General features: G+C 40.3%; 1 protein-coding gene across 1 annotated transcript; it reads left to right on the top strand.

The window, feature by feature from the left end:
* The first annotated feature begins 1,046 nt into the window (after window positions 1–1,046).
* LOC311022353 (G-protein coupled receptor 39-like) lies at window positions 1,047–19,331 on the top strand. The gene is made up of 2 exons (XM_084023548.1): window positions 1,047–2,217; window positions 17,643–19,331. Exons 1-2 carry the CDS (start codon window positions 1,443–1,445, stop codon window positions 18,137–18,139), a joined length of 1,272 nt encoding a protein of 423 aa, XP_083879674.1. The 5' UTR covers window positions 1,047–1,442; the 3' UTR covers window positions 18,140–19,331.
* The last annotated feature ends 8 nt before the right edge of the window (window positions 19,332–19,339 follow it).

The raw sequence follows: 19,339 nt of genomic DNA, 5'->3' as shown, positions 1-19,339 counted from the left end.
AATACTTTCAGTGTCAAATGGAGACTCGGGTGAGTAAGGTTTTTTCCTTGACATCCTTTAATGACCATTTTTCTACTTTTTTTCTTTTTAAATGTAGAAATACAGTCCCCATCTCTCCAATGCATGACTGATTTTGTAAAGCAAATAATTAAACATTAGTTAAGGCCTTCTCGTGTTTGTCAACCTGTTTATTCTGGTTTATTTCCTAACAGGTGTGACTGATTTCTGCCACGTGGTGGAATAATATTCATGTGTTTATTTCAAAGTCACAAAGACAATTTCATGCAATTCTCTAACAAACGAGCACCTCGTTATTAATATCATAAAATCAATTGACAAGCTGTATGTAATTACACACAAATGAACACACCAGCAGATAATTTATATGACATCTGAAGCATAAATTTAGAGGCATCATCAACAATGGACCTTGATTTTTTTTTTACCTTTTTTGTCACTTTTGGCAGTTCTGGCTGACAACGTGACGCCAACACGATGGTTTGATTGACGGTGTCTAATGATATTCAATCACGGTGAGAGGGCGCTCAAAGCTTTTTATCTAATCAGGTTCAACCTGTAGACGTCAGTTCAGCTTTGTTAAAGAATCACCCTACATTTTTTTTATTTCTAAGGATGAAAAACTGATGCTTTCAGGATAAATGCAGCCAGCGTCCTCAGTGTTTGAAGGGAATTACAATAATTCATTATCTTTCTCCCACATTCTCAGACATATTTTAAGGTAAATGTCACTTTCAGGTGCTTTATCTTTAACATCTCCAAACAGAAACCTCTCACTTGTTGATCTCAACCGTCGTGGTTCATTCGGTCAAAGTCAGACATGTTTCTCTTTCTTATCAGATTCCAACGCGCATCGCAAACTGTGTGTATTTAACTCTCATTGCTAATCTCAACTGTAGCTCGGAGCCAAGTGTGGGAGGCACGTTAGTGCAGACGATAATGAAAGCAGGCCTCGGCACTCACGCTGCCTGTCGTCGTGTTTAATGTTTAACTGCCCTGCCCTCGTAGGTGGGAGGAGGAAGGAGTGTTGGCCAACATGTTTGGCTTAGACTGAGGTGAAACCCACTCTGGACACGAACCTGAGACGTCCCGGATCCCGCATGATCGTCGGGGGGGAATGGGAGGAGATGGCCGTTGCTCGGGGGCCACACGCTGGACTCGGTAATAAGACTATTTAGAACACAAAATACAGAAGACTCCTCGTTTTCAACCGTAGTGTCATGAAATGAAACTGCTGTGATTTGGACTTCAATACCCCACTGGGGGAAACTCTCCTTGAAGATCTCGGGATCCATTTCAGACAAAGAAAGCTCTTTTTAAGACACTTCTGGATTTTGCCTCTAATCACGGGGACTGCGCCCAGCAGAGCTGATAAGCTATTGATAAGGACTAAATCAATACACTCAGTTCACCATTCCTTAACAATGAACGAGGAAATAGAGATAGAAGACGAGAAAGACTGGGGGGAGCTTGAACCCCGCTACTCTCTCAAAGTCTTCCTGACGGTCTTCTACAGCCTCATTCTGGTGACGGGCATCGTGGGTAATTCGGTCACCATCAGAGTGACACAGGTGCTGAAGCGTAATGGCTACCTGCAGAAGAACGTCACCGACCACATGGTCAGCCTGGCGTGCTCGGACCTGCTGGTGCTCCTCATCGGCATGCCGGTGGAGCTCTACAGTGCCATCTGGTTCCCGTTCACGTCGGCGGAGGGGAACGTCTCCTGCAAGATCTACAACTTCCTGTTCGAGGCGTGCAGCTACGCCACCATCCTCAACGTGGCCACGCTTAGCTTCGAGCGCTACGTAGCCATCTGTCACCCGTTCCGCTACAAAGCCCTGGGTGGAAAACGCACCTCGGCCCTCATCACCTTTGCCTGGCTGGTGTCCGTGCTGGTGGCCCTGCCGTTGCTGGTTGCCACGGGAACCCAGGGACACATTCCCTTCCTGAAAGACACGCCGGTCCAGAATCTGACCTTCTGCACCAACCTGAAGGAGCGCTGGGTGATGTACAGGGTCAGCATCTTCGTGGCTTTCACCGTCTACATGATGGTGTTGATCTGCGTGGCCTTCATGTGCCGGGCCATGGTTCTCGTCCTGCGGAGACCTTTGGGGGTCGTGGATGCCGGCATCGACGGAGCACCCAAGCACGAAAGTGCAAAGGTCAAGACGGCCAGGAAGCAGACCATCATTTTTCTTGGTAGGTTGTTGGTTTAATATCTCAAAAATACACCTTGTTCTTGTTTGTCTCTCTGAAATCTCTGAAAAACGTGAACAGAAATGTTATCACCTGTTATGTGTGGGGCACAAATGTATGGTGGTGTGTGTGTGTGTGTGTGTGTGTGTGTGTGTGTGTGTGTGTGTGTGTGTGTGTGTGTGTGTGTGTGTGTGTGTGTGTGTGTGTGTGTCTTTGTATGTTGATGTATTACCACCATTCCCTGGGTTGTTTAGGCATGTAAGCCACTCTGGTAGTGAGAAAGACTACATTTCCAATGTTATGACCATTCAAATGATTGATTTCACACACACACACAGACACACACACACACACACCCACACACCCACACATACACACACACACACACACACATACAATTCTTGTTGAAGACATGCGCTTGAACTGAGAGTAACTTCTCCTTGTTGTCCAGTCACAACTTGGTGATACAGGACTGAAGTTACATATTTTCAGTCATTAAGGTATTTATTAAGGTAGTTACACTGTAAAAGGGCTCCGTGTCCATGTTTAGAAAACTGAGAGAGAAAATCAAATGGAAGCACTGCGCTGAACACCCCGAGCACATCAGCACCACTTTGGTCCAATCTGCATCTGCTAGTGTTTGACATGAGAAACGAGGGACTCGTATATGTTAACGGATCGGCTGATACGCCCCACTACAGACCGGCAGAGACAGGATTGCAGCTCAAGATGACAGACAAACCCCCCAAAGTGCCTTAGTCATGCAGCAGAGCGGTCACAGAGAACGACCACATGAATAAACAGGACACTGACGAGAAGCAGCACACACGGGAACCCGGACACAACGCAGATAAACTCATTCCCTGTATACGCATACATACGTATCAGTCCAAGCAGTTTCTTAGTAAAGGGAACTTATTTGAGTGTTGTATGTTAAACCTTTAAAACGACACTAATTAATAATTCCCATAGGAATAAGGATTAAATGTGTTATGTGAAGGCGTGTCTTGGAGTGACACCGTAATAGAAAATAATCACCCAACTCTGCCCTCTTGTCTTTCACCTCATTGGGTATCTTTTTCGTTCGCCAACTTCGTTGTCAGCAGCTGGTAGCTGTTAAGGTGGTGAATAGTGGAGCACTTAGCGGCCAAAGAGCCAGATAGTTAGGTCCGAAAGTTGTCGGAGACCAAACAGAGGTGAAAGCAGAGTAAATATTGGAGGTACATTTGTCAGTTGGGCAGAAACATGACTCTGATTGAATGATAATGTTGCTCCTTCTCCGCGACTTATATAAATAGGCAGTTTGTTAGGCAACACTTGTTCACAATGACAACTTAATACAGCTTTTTCTGCAGCCCCCCCAAGCAACCAAACCAAATACATTTTATTACAAGGAAAGGAACCCATATAAAAGTAACAACGACAACAAAAAAAGCTTAATTTCAGATTGATCTGGAAGTAAAAGTGTCAGTTTCTGTTAATGTTAGTAAATGAAAGGTGCAGTTGGTAACTTTACTAACAATAACTTTTTGTCGTATATGCTCACACATTCACTGTTTCCTGAATATAATACATGATAATTTGTGAAAATAAAGAAAATCATGGCTCTTTCAGTGCTTCTAATGGCATTTACAAGTAGCGCCCTGCTGTTCAGATCACGGTCACTACGGTTGGTTAAGGGCCCTAGAGAGTCCTCGGCTCTGATTGCTTGTTTTGTTATGGACGCAGAAGAATCGTGCAAATGTGACAGTTTCTGCAAATGTGATGCAGCTCATGACTAGTCTCAACTTACAGTATATAAACAAGGTGCTTACGTTCATCTGTGGTTTGTTGTGCAACTTTCCTCATTCCTGGCCGTGTGTGTTTAATGACACACGCACACAATCAAGCTATGTCTGACACAGTCACCGATGATGTCACGTTAGTCTGTCTGACATTGGGTTGGAATCACATCATCGGGATTCAGTGTGCGTGTACAATCTCACATTATCTAGATATTGATTTTATAACCTGGCTGCTGATGGAGTTGCAAGGTCAATGATCCACATAGTTGTACGTAATAATTACTTTGGTTTTGTGTCGTACGTAAAACTTCTTTCTTTAAACACTCAATATGTCATGGTTATGTAATCAGGAGGTCACTACTACTTGTCTTCGGGGAATGTAAAAAAGCCCAGAAAATAGTATATTTTTTGACAGTGAAATCATTTAAATAATAAAATAATATAAACTCACCCTGGTGTGACACCCAGCAATGTGTGGTCACAATATTGGATTTAAGTTTGTGTATTTTGAATAGTTTGATTTGTATATTGCGGTAGCAGAATCGTAGTTATTTATTTTCGTTATTTATTCACGTCACCTGTTGCCGGTCTCATAATTCCCTTGTTCTTTACAGGTTAGTAACGGGTAGAACCGCACATATGTGGTCAGAATAATTAAGTTACAGTGTCGTGCTAAGTGACTGCCTGTATTTTTCAAAAATGTAGCGCTTTAAATGTAGTTTAGTTTGAGTGTTAGAGTAGCGTGATGCTAACGCCAATGCTAACGCTGATGCTAGCTAGCTTAAACTTCAGAACACAAGCATGTTATTTCTGCTACTTTGTCATATTTTAAGTCTCCTTTGTAATATTAACAAATGATAATGATTTCAGATGTTTTAAGAGTATGTTTTGAAATGTGTTTTTTGATAATTGTTGTTAAGTACATATAATTTCCTTAATGTGGGGAATAGCACACTGCTAACATGCTATTAGCTGCTATCTTATTTGTGAATGTAGCAGTTATTAAAGTTGTAAGCAGTGGACCAAAGAAGTTGGGAGTTGTATATGAAGAGTCACAAAACGGACCAAACTTTGTTGTTGCGTTATGTAACCAAAAATAATCAGAATACCAAATGTCTCTGCAATAAATAATAAAATCAGTTGATGCCAGTGATACCAGATCACACAATACAACAATTATAATAAGACCATAATGTTTTTTTTATATCCCTAAATAGCACTAAACCAATCGCAGACCTTCCTTTTCATGTCGAGATGTTTTTTCACCAGGCCTAAATCTATAATGCATCCTTTACACCGTTGAGGGGTTAGCACTGTGACGAAGCTGAAGTCCTCAGGACAGCCATGTATCAGCACCACTAAGAGTCACTGAGACATTTAATCAGCCTTGCAGCATCCTGTAGAAGGAAAACTAATGATGGATACTTGCTGACTCACTGCAAACTCCTTTGTAATTTATCTTTTAATAAGATGCTGGCGTATCTACTAATCTAACCAAACATAAAAGGTTTTCTTTGTTAATATAAAAAAATGATGAATCGGTAAACAGTGTATTCCATCTACTTACCCACCTATGTAAGTTTTCACTGTTTCCTTGAGCACAACTGTGGAGCTCCAGTCGTGCAGATTCAATTTCCAGCCAATAGTTCATCCTCAGCAGTCTAGTCATGTATTCAGTATTGGACAGTGTGTGAATCAATTTGAGTTTCTGTGCTCTGATGACCTGAGATGGATGTGGAATGAGGGGTCAGCTGCATTACAACCAATGCATAAAACGGGGGTTTTATCCATTAGTCACAATCCCTGCGCAGCTTAATTGCCAGATAGAACGTAATTGTTTCTGTCTTGCTGTTTGAATGTAATGTTGTACGTGCTTAGACATATTCACACTGACTGGTGAACATGATTATGAACATTATGATGCTGTGACTGTGATGGAAATGAGGAGGACGGGGGATGGCAGTTATGACCAGGATGTTGATGGGGAGGTTTAAGATGGTGCGGCAATGATGTGATGTTTAGCACATCCTGATGAGCAAGAAGATGATAATAACGATCGTGAAGAGTGACTAACTCTGATGAAGACCTAGTGGCAAAAAGTAGTCTTTTAATCATATTAACAGTGCATTGCATGCTGGTTGCACCACGATAATAGAAAGTAATCAGATCTGTTGTCGTGTTGGACACCCAAATTTACTGTAAGTTGAGCAAATATAGTTTCGTTCCACCACTATTAACATAAATACATTTAATAGCTGTTTTTTCCAACTGCTTATAAATGTGATAGTATTGTTAAGTATTGTTTGTTTACTCAATTTTGCAACTACTAAGATTTTTAACATTACAATAAATTATAATCAGTCTGGAAAATAAAGTTTTTGTGGTACGCTTCACTTTTTGAAATTGTTAACAGTACTTTTAAATGTATCTCCCTGGACCCTCTAACAGAGGCCACAAATGTCTTTAATTATGCATTTGGTCCTTTAAATACTCTACTGCGATGCTATGATGAGCCATTGTCATTGTTGTAAAATTTCTATGAAATTAAGGCCTTAGCAAGAGCTTGAATCCACTACTAGGAATTGGATCTATATTCTTTATTAAAATAAGCCCACACAGCATTTTCATATATTCAGAAACTGCAGTGATATTGAAGCATCAGAAAAAGTGAAAAGGATTAATATTCTTCTGGGCACAGAGGAAAGTGAAATTGACTGGATCTACTCCATGGTGATTGGAAGAAGTAACTTGCTACCATCATATACTATATGTGTATCAAAGCTTTTGGTTGTGTTTTTTATTTGAAATTGTGCTTTATTGCTGTTTTTTAAAAAAAATAATACCATTGAGTTTTGTTTTGCAAAAGGATGGTTCTATAGTTATATGTAGATGTTATTAGTCTTGTTTGGGTTTTGGAAGTCTGCACTGCCACCCTGAGTGGTTTGTGTTGTTATTTCTGAGCTGGGTGAAACAGAGTTCCTCAGGGGAAGAGGAGATGAGTTATGAATGATTTTTTTTTTTTATCATGAATTTTAAGAGCGTTTTTGTGTAATGATTTGAGTGGTTGAAATGCAGTTGCCTCCTGCCTGGGACCAGCTTGTCATATATGGAAGAAGTGAAATAATCATTGCATTTAAATAGCTTTTTGATGACCCAAATAAAGGTGTGAATGTGTTACTTATCTTTAAATGATTGAAGTAATTTTTTGCCCATTTATTCAGATGCCAGGTCATTATCTAAATATGTTATTTATTTATTATGCAAGTAGTCACAAACTTTTCATTTAGCCATTTTTGCAAAAGGTATGCCTTTACTTCATCTCAGTAGGAATTGTGTGGGGTATTGAATGCAGACACTGCCCCTCCACACAACCCTTTCCTCAAGGTTTATTGCTCTACTTATAACCATCAGACTGGAATATTGATGCATGTATACATATTGATGAGACTAGATAGAGAGGGAATTGTGTGATATACTGCATGTACCTAAAAATCGATATAGAAAAAAGAAATTGTGCAATAATTAATTCTCATAACTAATCATTATGTGATTGAGTAATATTCACACTGCAAATGATTATTCAGACCATATAGTAATCACCTCACAGCCACATCATGTCTATAATAACTACTTTAAAATTCATAATTTTCTCAGTCCTCATAAACAACTAAAGCAGTAATACACTGGCAACTGGCCTCTGCGTCTTCATAATGGAATATTACATTTGACTGATTATTACTGGGGGGGTCACAACACACTCCTTATTGGCTACTGGCTTGACTCTGCCTCAATGATAATGTAAATATGAATTTAAATATGAGTTGTTATTGCATTTGGCAGACAGAAAAGACCTGCTACACATCGTTCTCAGATTTGCCTGTTGATGTCATTCATCTCTCAGCTGGCCACGTTCCTGTCACTGCTCTCACTTTACTTTGAAATAACTTTTAATCCTGGTCGGGCTCTGCGACTTTTGAAACTGATTAAAAGCAGAGAACATCCTCGTTAAGTTGCCCACACATCACGTCTAGGACAGAAGGTTAATTGCTTTAGATAGGTGTTTTTTTTTTCAGTCACAGGGAGCCAGCATTTGTGAAATGAATATTAATTCTGTTTTGGCGCCTTCAGCCTTTGGACTGTGACCTTTGACTTTTTCAGTCTGTTTGAGATGGGAGCGCTCGGTGAGGCTGAATAGATGTGGAAAAAAAGGGTGCGCGTGAAGACATGAGAAAAATAACAGAACAGTGAGTTGCTATTGTTAATTCTTCAACTCTTTTCATTCAAGATGTGTGCAGCCCCGTCTTCACCCGCGTTATCACCGCCGAGTATCACACAATACGCATAATGATCTCGACTCTGGAGCTGAAATGCTTTGTAATAAAAGTCTCAGAGATGCCCCTAACCTTTGCGGTCTATGTGAGACTGTGACATTTACCTTCCAGCAGGAGTGAACAGATCTTTAATCCTGCATGATCTCAACCAAAAAGACCAAATCGTGAATTTACACACTTTACAAACAGCTGACTAAGCCATGCCCGGCCTTCTCACCGTTACCACACCTGTCGACCACAACCTTTCGATAATGGTGGCACTCGAGTCATTTAGACAGAAGCAGGCTTCTCGTAGAAAGGCAAAGTCCCAACCTTTCTGGTGGACCTTAGATAAGGAAAAATGTATACGATAGTCAATGGCAAGAGACAAATACATTTTTTATACCATTTTAGATTTGTCATTAATAACAGATATGATGTTTTTGTCAAGAAAGTCATCTTTCGTCGTAAGTACGCAAAAAGAAAGACTATTTAGTGTCAGAAGCCAACAAGATGGAAGAGCCTATGTGGCTATTTACACCCAGGTGTATATATAGCATGGCAGAGACAAGAAAATAGTAAGTCAACTAAGTGTAAATATCCTCACAGGGCAGGACATGAAAACATAACCAAACCTGGCAGGATGGTGAAATACAACAGCAAAAAAAATGGAATTGACATGATCATTTTCAACTTACACCTGAAAGCAAACACAATAAATTGATACGATATAACAGCGTATGAGAATCTCTGGGTTTCATAAACTTCTTGGCCTGATATCGTCTTACCTGTTTCCATCAGCCACTTTTCCACGGGGCCTGCCAGAAACAGGGTCATAGCTCACGCACAGCAGCTACAGCCCCAATGCCACCTGCGAACCTCCTTCGGATCGATAGGGCTTATTTATTGTGTTTGACTACAGATCCTGACTCCCCATCGGGGTGTTTATGCTGCTTGGATTGGCCTCTTTTCAAACCCGTTTACCATCATATATAAAATAAACCTCGGGGAGGATTTCTTGAGCCTCTTCGGGCAGGTTGATGAATGCGCATCACCATTCCTCCTCCCTAACCTTCCCTCGTCTCCCAGCAGCTATGCTGCAATGAGTGACAGCGGCATAGTTAAATAATAAGCTCCGTAACCCTGTGGCCCCTTGGCAGCTAACAAAGCTAAAGGCAATCCTTGCTGTGAGTGACAGCCTGCGCTCACCAAGCCGCCTGGTAGGCAATCCTGTCGATGGCTGAGAGGGTGACCGTGTAGCTTCGTGGTGTTTCAGTGCTCAGAGGGGAAATCGTAGGTTAAACATGTGCGTGGGTGTGTTTACTTATCTGTTTTACAACACCATGCTGTACAGTACCACGCACACTGATAAGCTATGCCATGATGTAAGATAATCTAGCAGACAGAATCCTTAAAACAATGTCAATTTAATTGTTATTTTGTCTACTTTATGTCAGTGGAACAAATAGTCAACACAGAATTGACACATTATCACCTTATTAAGGTGTTGCGAATAGTTGCTGACACAATCACCACTTTTAAGTCCAATGGTCAATGTCCATTTAACCCTGTTTGGTTTCCGTCCCCACTGCTGTATGTTCTCCAGCTAGTCTTTGCTGTCTACTGTACGGGTGTATGGGTTTATCAGAGATTTGCGGCTGAAAAAAGCTTGGGAATGAGATTGATGAGGGTGGTGATGATGAACCAAGTGAGGATTGTGAAGCCAAAACAATCGGCTCAAAGATGTTAAAATGCTCAGAAGAGCGCAGGGTATAAGTGAGCAAGCCTTTCTACATCAAACATCATCAGTTAATCCATTGTGAATATAAACAAAGTCAATCAATCAACATAAATATGTAATGTAAGCATTCATTATTGAGTTGACAGTGAAAGTGTTAAATCAGCGACTGATAAAAGGCAACGTTTCAGGTCTTCTGTGTCAGAACAGATCTGAATACTCTCCGTCTATCACAGCACTCCCAACCTAACAAGCCTTAGTTATGTTGGATGGTAATGAGGCTGCAGGCAGCAGAGGGAGCAGGTTGGGTTGAAGGAACTTTTAAACATCCTGAAGGATGCAATGCTTCAAGGAACATTTGCTTCAATCAAAAAATAAAACAAAAACAAAAAAACAACAACCAGCTAACAAGAATTTTTTTTTCAATCATTCAACCATAATGTGACAATTAAAAAACAGGAGATGGGAGATGCGAGCAGAGGATTTGCCCTGTAGGATGAATCATGAATCATAGAAACATGCCATTGCTGCTCATGGACTGTTTTCTGCCCATTTGTTGTGAAGGTTCTTGGGCTATTGTGGGAACTCATCAAATGGGCCTTGGAAAAATGAGCCCCTAATATATACCTTTTGAAAAGTTTACTTTCTGCATAATACGAGATTGAGGGCATTTCTTTTGCCTCTCAACATGGTGACACGGTGGAGCCAGCGACTAGCTGCTAACAGTGCCAACAGTAGAAACTATGGCAAATGTGCTGACAGAGCTAACAGTGTTTAGGGTATGATTTGGAAACGTGTGCAGCGGTGTTTGCAGTAGGAAGTAGCCGCTGTTAGTTTCCTGTTGTGTGACACACTGACAGAGATACAGGGCTAAAACATGTTGATTATTATGGCTTAATTGCCTCATTACTAAAAGACGTTTACATTTGCAACACATACATGTCTAGAATTCAATACTTTACTCTTGATTGGTGGTGAGATTGGTTATGCTGTAGTCACATCGGTTCTGTTAATGTTCTCCAACGGCGTCACATCACTCTCACCAGAGAACTGAACAGTAATTACCTCATTCGTTCCGAAATGATTTTTCTAACCAAGTGCTCATAAAACTGTAGCTGTGGAGAGGAAGTGACTGGATGAAATCAACAGCTCGCAGCTGCTTGTTGGATTATTTTTTTATCTTTTATGGCACGAAAAACTCTAGGAAGGAAAAAACGAGGCCTTCACAAGAAGGTTAAAAGGCACGATAACATTATTACGTTACAGAGATAACAGATGGCGAGGTGCTACAGACCCAACCCTGGGAAACCTTTACTGTGAGCCACCATTAAGCATACCAGGACATAGTCAATACTTGTGGTTGTCCAGTTATTGGTAAATGGGGATAACATGCATTCGTTCAGTGGCATTACCCACATTGACGATTGTTCTCAGATAGAACAGTTAATGTCAAAAGTAAACTGCATCGTCCTTATGGAGCTAATACAAACAACACACACATTTTCAAGTGTTCAGCCTGCTCAACTCTTACAACACAAAATCTGCTTCAGTCTGTGAAGACAAGGTGATATGAGTACACATGGTGCTGCACTCCTTTCATTTAATTCATCTAAAAGTAATCAACATGTTATTCAGAGTTGAAGTACTTCCTGCTGTTCTTGGTTTTTAGCACACTTTCCTGCTGTCTTCGATTTGTCCTCCTGGCTATAGTTTCCAGACTCAAAACAAGCCTGATGTTATTGGTGTTTTGTTAATGGAAATCTCATATGACCAGGGTAAAAAATGTAGAGTGAAACTAGAGTAAAATATATTTTTTTCAGAGTAAAAATGATTATATCGACAAAGACAGTTCCTTCAGCCCATTTTCTCATCCAATTAGAATCATAATCAGGAACAGATATATTTACCAAAATGGATTTTACACCGAGGAATTTGTCTTGGTGAATAAGGTGCAAACATTATACATACACACACAACATAAACAACAATATAAACAGAGACATAGTGTGTGGAATAATTGATAAATAAAGACAGAAGAGCTGTACAGGAATCCCCCCCCCCCCCCCCCCCAAAAAAAAGAGATAAAAATTAAAAGTAGTAAAAGTAATAAAGTGATGGGTTTGAGTGCAAGAGTCTGTTACAGTCAGACTTCTTTTTGCAACCAGAGGCGTCGCCTCCTGATGGCCATTAGAGAGAAAGCAATTTTAAGGCACTAATGCATTGGCTTCACTTTTCAGAACTGTAGGATGAGACCTGTTTAAGATGTTTAAACTGATAACTCGGTACAGGAACCTATGTCTAGGCCAGTACATACACCTGCAATTCACTTTGTATGGCTTGCACCTAGTCTTTGCTTTACTTTCAGCCCATCCATCACAGGATTAGCCGGCCCATCTGTTACCGTACACATCCATCTCTCTATAGATGAGATCACTCCATGTGGGTACATTTTTTACTGAAGCACTATAAAGTGTTGGCACGCAATACCATCACCATAAGTGAGCAGTATACAGCAGCATCAGTGAATGGACAGACCCGCAGTACAAGAGAGAGTACAAGTACAAAGTACAACCATTACCATATTAATTTATGACACCTGTTATAAGTCAAGACCAAGATATTTCACCTTACTGCTCACTTCCAAGGGCGACCTCAGTGGGATCTTCTGTCCCTGTACCATCTAATTATCACTACATATCTGTGATAAGCATTAAATCCTAAGAGCCGGCACCATAATTAGAGAGCATACACACAACAGATGTTGTAGACCAGCGCTGCAGGCAGAAAATATGACCGCATCATCTCCATACATAAAGAGATTAATTACGAGATTATGAAAGCACCACCACCAGATGTTTTACAAGCACTTAGCTGCTCAAACAACAAAAACATGAACAGAAATAATATCCCACCGTCCCATACCCTGTTAAGGATGTGAAAGAGTTTTCTAACCTGCATGGGCTGAAAGGGAAATGACAACCAATTTAAATTCATTATTAGGTACTCCCCGGCACAATATTTGCATGACTGATTCGATCGAAAGCAGAAACGCACTTTGGTGGAAATATTGGCAACAAAATCAGGCTTTTTGTTTTTTTTTTCGTTTCCATATTGATTAAGTTTAATCCTGATCTTAGAATTGCATTAGACTTGGCCAAATGTGACACAAGGACCTTCAGTTGAAGAGGAAGCTGTTGCTTTTGAGGTGAATTTTAACTATGCAACCCCAAAATCTACACTAACATTACTGCGAAGTTCAGAAATGTTTAGTGTCCACGGTAAATGTGTGAAGAAAAGTATCTGCGTCTCTATTAGCCCAAAGCTCTGCCCGAGTACATCTGTGCATATTCAATAGCACCCTACCCCAGATAACAAACCAGAGCATCCCCAGAGCAGGATTATCCATCAACAGGCACCCATGTCTCCATGAGAAAATCTCCTCTTGAATAATTAGATTACTTCCATTATGAATAATATTCCTCCGTGACTTACTCGGGTTATTCAAGTGCTTTAATGACTGGGGATCTGTAAGGCTTCGAATTAATTTGTTCACACCCCGTCACTCCTAACTCTGTTTATAGTGGCTCTATTTGTGTCTGACAGACTCATAATTTTTTCACAGTCTGAGAGGCTTTTATGGGTAAGATGTAATGAATCCAATTCCCTTATTAATAGCAGGAAGAAACCTTAATTGACCTTTTGTTGCAATCAGTCATCATAGTTTAATTTAATCGTCATTGCCGTGCTGGAAAGCACGAGTAATACCCAAAAATGTACAAGAATTATCAGACAATGTTTGCCTATTTGAAATTAAGGATGTTTTCCTGTGATTGTTCCACCTGGCACTATCCGAGTTGGCCTGCGAGTTAAACCCACCCATCTGGCAACTCAAAAACTCATTATCATGCAATTGATATGCCAAAAATCCAATCTACAAAAAGCTCCTTTATACTCTATGTGGGTGTATATTATCTACGGAGCTTCCATCTACAATCTTCTGATGGTGCATGTGGGTTCAAGGGATATTTGTACTCGCTGTCACCGGCTTTGATAATGTTTGCCTTCATCACAGTTTGCTTATTATCCACACGGCAGACTATTAGCACAACTTGTGCCAGTGTCTGAGGAGAAAATCTAACCCGATCAATAAGACGGCTGGTAGATTATTTACTCAACTCAGTGTTGTGCATGGAGTTTCTCTTTTATTTTATTTTCCTTCATCAGTAGGGTGAGGGTTAGTATTGGTAGGGTTTTGTGTATTAATGTGTGGCAACACTTTTATTTGTATTTATTCAGTCCATGTTCATTTATTAACATATTTGTTATGATGTTTTATGTTCTTATGTTTTTATGTTCTAAAAAGTAAAAAATATAATTGAATGCATTAATAGATAATATTGTTAATTAATTGATTATTGAATTAATAATTAAATTGGAGTGTAAAAAATAAAAAATCTTTACACTTTAATATTAGATAGTTTGGTTAAAACTAAGCAGAAAACTTCTCTGACAAATCACTTGATGAAATAAATTAAAACTTTACTCTCCTTTTTTATCCCTTGCTGGCCCATTTTATCTTTCAAATACTTGCGTTCCAGACTTGGCTCTCATTTAATCATTCATGCAGACTATTGCATATTTCCTCATGTAACATTTCTCCTTATCCCCATTAGGGTTGGACCGATTTCTGGTTTAACCAGTTTGGTTCAGTGTACATATTTTTTGACTCTCTTTCCGCAATCTTCTGTGTAAAAAAAATAATGATATAACCGGTTCGGTCCGGTCATATGGTCAACAATGTTTACAGTTAAGCTAGCTAGCTACAGTCCTCTCGATTGCTTCACCTAATGATTGTAATTTTATTCATGTATTATTTAAGTTAACTTAGTTTAATTATTTAACCTTTAAATTGTGTTTTTTATCTTTGGGATCTGTATGGACTCAGGTTGAGATCTAAATTATAGATTACAGTGATCATTTAGGTAACATGATCCATTCAGTGATAGAAACTACATATACATAAACTAGATATTTTGCCTTGTATTGTATTAAGAGAGGTAATAAGTAGCCTATATTTTGTGAATCCTGCAGGCTTCTGGTGCAGACTGAAATAAGTTAAATTAACTGCATAATCAGACAGCAAACAAGTGAAGAAGCTCATTCCCTATCACGCAAATCATTATGATTCCATTACAAACTCATCTTGTCCTTCATTGACACTTTCATCATTTTGTTAATGCTATAGATTTAACACATGCTTTAAATCATTATGCAATCAAGATGGTTTGGCTACTGACAAGATCCAGTTTTCAGTTGGGCACTATTTATAAAGACTGGAGGACATTTTTCACATCTCTCGATTATTCAATTTAAATCTACGGAGCCATCTCCAATTGTGGATCTGAAGGGCATCAGTGATGCAGTAACACCCTCTATTTGAAGTTATGAAAAGAATTTTGCATTCACAAAGTTTGGAGGAGGCTCTTTTTTTTGTATATATATTTTTGTAAATATGGAACACTGCTGGATAACACAGTGATTGACACAATTTGCCATATTAGACAGTGACTGTGTGGCTTGTGTTGTGTAACCAAGGACTGTTAAAGGAGAAACTTTTGGATTTGTCTTCAAAGCTTATTTTAAGAGTGTGTTTTTTGATGAACAATTGCTGTTGCTGCATTTATTGTGGAGGAGTTAATGTGACACAATCAAAGCCACCCGGTGTTTTGCAAGAGAATGCTTTAATTGCCTAAATATTGTGAATGACTGAAAGAATCCAGAACATAAAATGTATAAAAAAACAGGTTTTGGTTACATGAAATCCTTTAATCTCAAACTTTCACAGCTGCATGTGACTTTGAGGTCTTCACACAGACTTCTGGAGTCACGTTGAACAATGTTTGTCATGATTACTTGAAACAATGGCTCTACTTACCCTGTTCTCCAATTATAGCAAAGACAGACAATAATTGTTCCATTAATCTGGTTTAATTGCTTGCTAATTAGGAGGCAGTCACATTTTTGCCCGTGGGGGGAAGACTGTAAGTCTGTGTGTGTCAGAGAGCAAAACAACTGATGAGACTGTCAGATCGGATTACATGCTGAATGCACCTGACTTACAGAGTCAGGTGCATTCAGCATGACAAGCGTGGAATTATAATAATAATAATGCCAAAGATCTATCAACAATATATGAGTGCTCCACACAGAGTAGAGGGAACACACACACACTTTCACAATTTTAAGCTGCATACATTCCTCTTCGCAGGGATGTTACTGATCTGTGCTGATTCTGGCAATTTTCCAGATGAAGTCCTAGACTGTGATCAATGAGTCGAAAAATAACATAACAAACCAAGATGAAGAGAGCTTTCTACCACTTCCATTTGCCTCACTTTTCTTTCCTCCTCATATGACACTAGGATTATAACAATTCCTGTAACAGCGTCGGACGACGTATTATAAACAAATGTTTTCATCTGTGTTCCGCAACATGAAGAGATTTCTCAAGCCAGATAATTTTGTAAATGTTTAGAGGCTTCGCGGTCACAGCCTAAATCTCATTAAATACACTGCAGGGGAAACGGATAAACACCAGATTAGAGAATGATGATGTGTTACTCCCTTCAGCCAGTAAGCATATGACTCAGTCGTGACTGATGAGATAAGTCAACGGGCCGGTCTGGCTTTTAGAGAGTCGTCCTGGAGGTCAACGCACTGGGTTTCACTTTCATGAATCAGGGGCAAACAAAGCTTAGGTCGTCAAAGGTCAAGTACATAATGTAGGTAACTGTGCACCTGTAGTTACTAATAGGAACAGATTGGGAGGAATAAAAAAGACGGAGACCTGTTTTCATTAGTGGAAGGTAAGAGCGTGTAAGGTAGTATAAAGAGCAATACTGTCCACCGAGGGCGGGCAGGAGGAACTAAAAGTTAACGTTGACATTTTGACACATCTGACGTTAGTAAGGTTAGGTGTTAGTGTGTTAGGGGTGATGGTGCTGGTTGCAAAAACTAGTCTGATTGCAGGGAAGTCTATGAGAATATGACCCCTTCTCTCTTGATTTATTATCTAAGTTATCGTTGTAAACATGAGTTTATGGTCTCAATATCTAGTCGAAGTCTAAGTATGATGTTCATTGAGCAAATAATGGTCCATTTAGAGTCTAATAGACCATAAAGCAGCATATGCTTTAAGGCGTGCGGCTACCTTATTATTGACAAGCCAGAAGATGTCAGTTTAGCTTAGAATAAAGATTGAAAAACCTCACTAATGAATATGTTATGTATTGTTTGTATAATCTGTACAAAACTAGTTTTACAGCTAGCCTGGCTCTGACAGCAAAACTCCAGGAAGTCACTACACCCAGCTAAGATATAGTCCAGCACATAACCCAGCCTTACATAAATGAGATATAGTCTAACCTGTTAATTAGTCAGCTCTTAGTAGGCTAGCTGTTTCCCTGTTTCTAGCCTTTATGCTAAGCTAACCATCCCCTGCCCTAGTTTTATATGTAGTGTTGTATCAAACTTCTCTGAATGAAAAATATCACTCTTCCTGCAATTTCAAATTGTCATCTTTTGACTTCTCCTCAGGTCTCATCGTGGGATCCTTGATGGTGTGCTGGCTTCCCAACCAGATCCGTCGTCTCATGATGGCCGCCGTGCCCAAGTCCCGCTGGACTACTCCCTTTTTCCGGAGCTACATCACTCTCCACCCGGTGGCCGACTCCTTCTTCTACCTCAGCTCCGTCCTCAACCCGTTCCTCTACAACCTCTCCTCCAGGCAGTTCAGGGAGGTGTTTGTTCAGGTGCTGCGGTGCCGCCTCACCATCGAACACATCAACAAGCGCACCGTGCGGAGCTCCAACGCCGCCTCCGCGCGCTCCCTCCGACCCCTGCTGATAAAGTCGTTGCGTCGCAGCCGGGCGAACCGCCCCACCCTCGGCCAGGAGAAAACCCCTCCCACATTTACGACCTTTCACAGTCAAAGTGACTCAGGGGTGGCATCAAATACTGAAACGTCTCTCAGCCTGACGAAAGAGTCTGATTCAGTTCTCAAAATAAATGTACCATCAGAGACTGAAGTATAGTGTGCCGTACAATTTAATGCAACACAGTGAACGGTAAAAACAAACCTGCTTGTGCGATCGAAACAAATATAGAGATATTCCTTACAGCTACACAGCAAACACAGTACAAAGTGTTAAGTCAGGAATTTCATTAACAGATCGCGCTCAGCTGACAATTTGGCACAATAGCAAAGCTTGATGGCACTCCTCAGGGGTGAAATTGTTGTTATCAAGTCAGAAAATGATTGTACAAAAGCTGTAATATTCAGTAAAGCATGAAGACCCCACAGCCTGAGTTAAAGTTAAAGGTACCCAGCGGAGCTTATTTACCACCAGTGGTTCTATGGGGAGCTGTTTTTGTAGTCCAAACATCACTGAAGGACATATGTACACTCAAAGCACGCGGGACACTTTATACTTTCCTGTTGACTGCAGAGGGTGGAATTGCAAATGTGCAGTGCATAGAACGAGCCCCCGGGGGCAGCGCTGAGCTGGAAGGTGAGTTCAGCTTAGTGGCAGGTGGAGGTAACTTGACGTGCACTGGCCTAAAAATACTTTTCCCCACTCACATTCATTACAAGAGGAATGAGTCTCAGTATTATCATGTGAGCATTTAGGTCATTCAGATTTCATAAGTCAGGAAGAGCAGTATATATATATATATAGGAAATTATGTTAGGACATCCTTTTGGTGGGGTCAGCATGAGGTCATTATGCTCAATGGGCCAAAATAAATGCACCCAACTAAGCAGGTAAAGTGTCATTCAACTTTCATATGAATTGGGGTATTCTGTGCCTTGAATTTTCCTTGATCCTTGATGATCCACTGACTTAAACGTCCCCATTTACATGAGGGTGATATGTTGGCCAACATAAAAATGTAATGTTGGTTGTATCCTGCATGTTTTTGCCATTGTTTGACTTCATGTTATGATAGCTGGTGGCACTAAAGCCACAAGATACTTACAAAGATGACAGTAATTGTCAGTAATACTGTCAGCAACACCTAGAAAACACCACAGGGTACCTTTAACGTTCAGGTTACCTACAAACCAACAACTCGACCAAAGCAACTGATTATTACATTGTCATGGACACCAACTTTCTGCATTTTGCACCTCACATTACGTCGGTTCTGAAAGAATCTCTGTCATGGTATGCAAACCGATTTCGCAGCACACTCTTTTGACAAAATCATCCATCCATGTAGCCCCTCTAGAT

This window comes from Eutrigla gurnardus (assembly GCF_963514095.1).
Source record: "Eutrigla gurnardus genome assembly, chromosome: 12".
NCBI lineage: Eukaryota > Metazoa > Chordata > Actinopteri > Perciformes > Triglidae > Eutrigla > Eutrigla gurnardus.
The sequence above is the reverse complement of the archived record's forward strand: the minus strand, read 5'-3'. Positions and strand labels throughout refer to the sequence as shown.

Coding starts and splice junctions, on each gene's coding strand:
- LOC311022353 (XM_084023548.1), top strand. CDS start 1,443: ATGAACGAGGAAATAGAGATAGAAGACGAGAAAGACTGGGGGGAGCTT. Junction 2,218..17,642: donor GCAGACCATCATTTTTCTTG/GTAGGTTGTTGG, acceptor ACTTCTCCTCAG/GTCTCATCGTGGGATCCTTG.